The sequence below is a fragment of the Haliotis asinina genome, chromosome 12 (assembly GCF_037392515.1).
Source record: "Haliotis asinina isolate JCU_RB_2024 chromosome 12, JCU_Hal_asi_v2, whole genome shotgun sequence".
In the NCBI taxonomy this organism is placed as follows: domain Eukaryota; kingdom Metazoa; phylum Mollusca; class Gastropoda; order Lepetellida; family Haliotidae; genus Haliotis; species Haliotis asinina.
Genome location: NC_090291.1, coordinates 11350380 through 11356640, shown reverse-complemented (window position 1 = coordinate 11356640; position 6261 = coordinate 11350380). Strand labels below are relative to the sequence as shown.

Sequence of the window (6261 nt, the reverse complement as noted above, 5' to 3'; positions counted from 1 at the left end):
TGCATGTTCAGACAGTGGACGTTACTGCATTGTCCGTCTTGAACATCGTTCTGCTTGGTAGTAACCTTCAGCCTCGCGATACTTTGTCAGTCTTTCGCGTTCTTGAAAGCTAGGGTAAAATTAATGATAGGGTTGTATGTGTGTGTGAATATCCTTTGATGAAATATGACATATATTTGGTAACCTTTAGGTTGCAAAAATGATCAATACTCATCAAACTAGATTATTATTTCAGCCCGCCTTGGAGCTTGAACATTGCTGAAAGTGACAATATTTAACCAACCAAAACTGCAGTTGACCTGTTGAATAATATATAATCATGTGTTCATACAGACTAATTGGCACACATGAATCCACATGTTCTGTTCTGGAAAATCAAATTTGCCTGAAGTATATGCATCCACAAAATCCACTCCTTTTTTACGCTGATGAGGCTCCACATTTGTTGTACTACACTGTCGATAATTTCGATGCAAGCAATAGGCTGCAAACACTGCCTCCACAGTGGCTAGGACTGATGAATGTGCGAATGAATTGTTAGATCATATTCTAAATGAAACCATCAGTGAATGCTCGGAATAGATGTTTCTATCATGATGAATGGTATGAAGAGCGTTGATAGAAACCCGTGTGTTCGGTGGTGTTTTAAATGGAATCTGTGGTTTAAGTGAAAACATTACTTCTGGCTATGCAATTTTGTAGAACCTTATTCTAGGCGACTGTCAGGCGTTCTTTGCACGGTCAATAAGTGAGAGACAATATATATTGAATCCTGTCACTCATGACCATGTGCAAACAAAAGTGAAAAACAAAACACCTTTTACCAGAGCAAAATGAAGGCAAATGTTGACACGGTGGAAAATGCGTTGCTTGAAGTAATGACACGGAGACCGATCAGTATTCATAGCAACAAGTTCGCGAAGATGGCAATGGGTGCGCAGATACAGGACAGGTCCTGAACACACTGTGAAAATGCGGATGCTACTAATAGTTAGTGTCTTGTGTGACTTACACAGTTTTCATGGTGAGTACGTCTTGCAATGTGAGAAATCCATTAATGTTCAAAGAACCGTAATCATATTTAATTCTGTTGTAAAGAAATTCCTTGGTGCTGATATCTTTAATTAATGCCCACATTGGGGTGACTAGAATCGGTTTCATAAAGTAGTTATTACTCACCCGTTGAAGCTATCACTGTTTAATAAGTTATTACACATTGTGTAATAACATCACATGATGCTGTATGTATTACGTCAAAGTGTTTTACAGTTATGACGTCACAGTGCTAATACCTCTGTCACAATAGTATTAGACCTTGCTAAATGGTATCGTTTCGCTCGTAAGATACCAAAGCATTCTCTCGTTTCATAAATATAGTATTACACGGGACATAATGCAGTATTCTCTGTGTACCAACATTTTTCGAAAGACAAAATGGAAGAGGTGGTATTACTTGGTAACCTGGTTGACTTCATGTCATTGATTCACAATTACGTTTATTATAATAATGATTTCAATCTAAGGATGGTATGCCAGGATTCAAATACTTACAGACAGAGATGGTTGGAATATTTTCTTGTAGTTTTTTTTTTCGTTTTCTTTTTTGCTTTGTATTTTTTTTTCAGCTCGAGCTGATAGTCCTGAAGACATCATACAGTTGAAGAGGAGGATCTTTGACGGATATGACAGATATGTCCGTCCCGTTCACAGCCACGAAGAAGCAATACAAATGGAGATGGTGTTTTCCCTTGGCAGCATTGATTCCCTGGTAAATAGTTTTACATGGTATTTCTCTCCCGTACTATTTTAATAGATTGTGTTACAGATCCGAGATTTCTTACTATTAACGTATAACAACGTTGTGTTCGTTGTGAATACAGCGCATCGTATTAGGCATTTCAGACGTTATAGTTGCACGGTATAGCCCGAAAGTATGCATAATCATTCAACTATTTACCAGTTGTTCATTTTTTCCGATATGCGACATAGCACATGGGGTATGTGTGATGTATTCATTCAGTCTCGGAGGTATTCAAAAAGATGGTTATATTCAGACCTTTGGACACTACCATAATAACCTTATTTCGCGTTTGTGGGAACCCTTATAGTACAGATAACGGTGTCTTAAGCAGTGTATCGTATTTCTTTCTATGAAACATGCCTCCGGTCAGAGAACACGTAGATGCTGTTAGACGCCACTAACACAATGGAGTGTAAAGCAATCTCTTGTGCAGTTCGGACTTTATCGCAAGCATGTACGTATTAGTCCCTATATACCCTGTCTCATTTATGAAAAAAACAAACTAATATCTGCACAGTCAGATAACAGACATATCATATGGCAACTACATTAATTCGCATGCCTCACCTCCCGTAACAAAAGAGAAATAAATGTTTTGATTTTCAATTTCAGGATTTGAAGAGTCAAAAACTTAAATGGAGTGGATGGCTTACCCTTGTAAGTATGAAAAGAAATTATAACAACCTCTTACCCGTTTAACAAATGACATACAGAAGGATGATCCTATTACCAAAATCGATCACGAAATCGCTTGACACTGTCTCAAAAATCAAAACCTAGACTAGAAATGGTTATTTTTGTCACCTACAATAAGGTCTTCTGATGCACAGCATGTATCTATTAACACAGACATGGCATGATAACCTGCTGTCCTGGAACGCCAGCCAGTATGGAGATATTGACTTCATCATGGTGCCACAGACGAAGATCTGGCTCCCCGACTACGTCATTGATAACGAGTACGTGCAACTAGAGACTGCTATCTGAGGTTCTGAACTGATGGGGATAGCATTTGGTTACATAATATGTGTGGAATATGTTTGAAGGAAAACAGCTCAGGTACTATAAGGATTTCTTCATATCGCCGGAAAGTGGTAACGTGGACTGAACATTATATATATCATAAATCTAAGCACAATTGTCTGAAAGATACTAAAGTGTGTATCCCCAAAGTGGCATGATCTGATCCTTCCAATATGTCCCATACCATAATGGATCAGTACAAATTGTCGATAATTGGAAAATACTTTTATCATCAAAAACTGTGTTCCACAGGAGATATTGCTTGTGTGAGATCAGACGATATCTCTAAGAGATATCGCTATGGCAGTAGATTTTGCACAATGCCCTGACAATGCTATGACATCATGAACTTGATGACGTCACAATGCTATGACATCGTTTCCCTGCAAATCTAATACCAGTGCTGTGTTCAGAGATGTACATTTTTCATTGAAAACAAATGAAGAATGATATTGGATGAAAAATCGAATCTAAGCCTCGTGTCTACTGATATCAGTTATGTCAACACTTGTTGATAAAGGTAAAAAGATCCTCGGCAAGCCTCGAATATCTGTTATTTTATCAACTTGTCTTGATATGTTTGACATCAGTAGACCTTTGGGTCAGATTCTGTATGTCTCTCAACACGCTTGTGGTAACTTCCACGATACCGTTTACATGAGATAGTTTAGCAGTTCATTCCTGACCACTCATCATTGTTAATACCAATACTTTCTACTTCTACAGACTCTTCACAGAAACAATAACAACACAGTTTAGGAATCCCTTACACGTCCATAAAACACTCTACACGCAACACATGTTTCGTTTCACTTAGAATACAGAACTGATTGTAATGACCAGCAAAACCCACAGCAGGTTACAATTTTGGGAACACAGAAATCAAAACAGCTTCAAACGTTGCTTCAGCAGTCTGAATATCACCAAACACTTGTGCCATGCAGTCACATATTTCACTAAGTGTAGGCACCAAACAATTGTACCATGCAGTTACATATTTCACTATGTGTAGGCACCAAACACTTGTACCATGCAGTTACATATTTCACTAAGTGTAGGCACCAAACACATGTGCCATGCAGTTACATATTTCACTATGTGTAGGCACCAAACACTTGTACCATGCAGTTACATATTTCACTAAGTGTAGCCAACCTGGCTTCAGTGAGTCTCTCAGAAAGAATTTCATGCATTCTCTTCAAGACTGTGCCTGCATAATTTGTTGGGTTATTACATAAACGATGTAGACTTCGACATCCTCAAGATTGGCTAAATGTTATTACTGTCAGTAGGGTGGATGTTTCATGGGCAGAAATAGCATAGGTTTGTATTAATAAGGTCCACCAGGAGTTTACAAGCTCAAAGGCAATTTTAAACCAGTGGAAGACAACTGGACATATATTTGCACGATATTAGGCCATCGATATAGCTGAAACATCTTGGCCAGATTATCTCCTTCTGATTATTGTGCTATATCCATATGGCCTCTGACAAAAAGACCAAGCAGATTGTTCTTTGATGATATCTGACCTGTGAACAGAGTTAGACTTTGTCTAGGGCTAACCGATGGTAGTCATCAATCTGGTCGTAGTAAGATGTGAATAATAGAATTGGGTGGTCAAGTTTGCTGACTTGGTTGATGACTCGCATCGTAGGTCAGTGTTCATGATGTCAATTACTAGATTACCTGGGTCTTTGCCCGAATACGTATATACTATGTAGCACAACTGGAAAAGTACTGAGCAAACAAACAAAAGTATTACTAGGGTAAAAGCATGAAAGAATGATTTTCCTAATGAAAACACTCTTACTTTCTTTCTTCTCCAGTGTTTCTGCTAAAACAGTCTTGGGAAACGCGGACACTCTGGTTTTCATTAGAAATAGTGGCAAAATCACCTGGGAACCGGGAATGGTTAGTGAAACAAGCTGCAAAATTGACATCAGGAAGTACCCCTTCGATACCCAGACCTGTTCCATTGACTTTCTTCCCTGGATGACTACAAGCAAGTTCATGAACACGACTGTGCCCTCAAACAAGATCCAAATGTCAGCTTTTGTGCCACATGGAGAGTTCACAATAGCCGGGTCATCAGCGGCCTATACTCGAGTCCATGCAGGTTTTACGGATGATGATCTGGTGGGGATAAAGTTCTCTGTTGTCCTCAACAGACGTACATCGTTCTACTGGATGATCATGATATTTCCAATGATGACTTTTCCTCTGCTCAGTCCAGTCAGCTTCCTTGTACCTGTAGAGAGTGGGGAGAAGATAACTCTGTCAATCACTGTGGTCTTGTCCTACCTGGTCTTCATTGGGTCAATGAACGACGCCATGCCAAAGCTGTCTGATACTGTCTCTTTGATGGGTACGTATAAACTACAATCTACAGTTCATATTTGGTTCACTGTTGCTTTCGCAGTTTGTAGGTTACCTATGGCAATCGGAAAAAGTACTCTGGAACTCACAAACGTTAGTATGCTGCTGGAAGCTTATATTCAGTAATTCATACCCTCAAAATCTGTTTTAACAAAACATGTTAGACGATCAGGGTTCTGTATTTGCAGTATTGGCTATCCTCACATTCCCCAGATCACGCATTAAATTGACTCTGATTTTTGTAACATTAAAATACTCCTTTTTTTCAGTGATATACGCCTCCTTGCAAACAACTATCAGCATCCTCGCAGTCGTCGCTAATGGAATCATCATATGTGTCCACAAACTTCCCTCGGACTTTCAAGTCACCTTTCCCAAATTTCCCACGGTATCACAGAGGCTTGGGACCATAGGGGAACGGAATAAGTACTTGGCCAAAGGAGTGTCGCGTCAAAGTGTTACTGGTAGTTCCTTGGGGTTATATCAAGATGACCTAACAACAAATGGAATGCCAGCATTTGAAGACGGAAAGAGTGCGTCATCGAAACCAGATCAGACTGAAAGTGACAAATGGATCCTATATGCACGTCGACTTGATCGGATTTGTTTTTTATGCTTCTTGTGTCTTACTATCATTGTGTCAGCTATTTTCGGGTTTCTCATGTCCTAGTGAGTAAATAATTATAGGATATGAAACGAGCTTCCCCTTTCAGGGGATGGACATATGTGCTCACCAATCTATGCGTTTTGAAGAATCGACTAAACAGATCGAGACATCAATTATTGGAATGTCTTGTCTGGAAGCGATTAATTGAAGTTGCCAACAAACGCAAAGCACGGTGCTGGGTGACAACATAAACAAATAAAATATTTAGGCGGTTAACGTGGTCAGTTGATCAGCCTAACCGACATGGTCGATATAGCTTGTCGTGAAACCAAGCAAACAAATCATTGATTATTCCTTCACAGCCGTCGGAAATCGCATCATGGTCCTGCTGAGATTTTAATGGATATCAATACGAAACGGTTATCATACCCGTCTTGTCACCAAACGAAAATG

At 39.3% G+C, this 6261-nt stretch overlaps 1 protein-coding gene across 1 annotated transcript; it reads left to right on the top strand.

Annotated features, from left to right (window-relative positions):
• The first annotated feature begins 833 nt into the window (after positions 1–833).
• LOC137258582 (neuronal acetylcholine receptor subunit alpha-9-II-like) lies at positions 834–5871 on the top strand. Its single transcript, XM_067796291.1, has 6 exons — positions 834–933; positions 1626–1768; positions 2414–2458; positions 2651–2760; positions 4652–5190; positions 5471–5871. The coding sequence occupies exons 1-6, from the start codon at positions 834–836 to the stop codon at positions 5869–5871; spliced, it is 1338 nt and encodes a 445-aa protein (XP_067652392.1).
• The last annotated feature ends 390 nt before the right edge of the window (positions 5872–6261 follow it).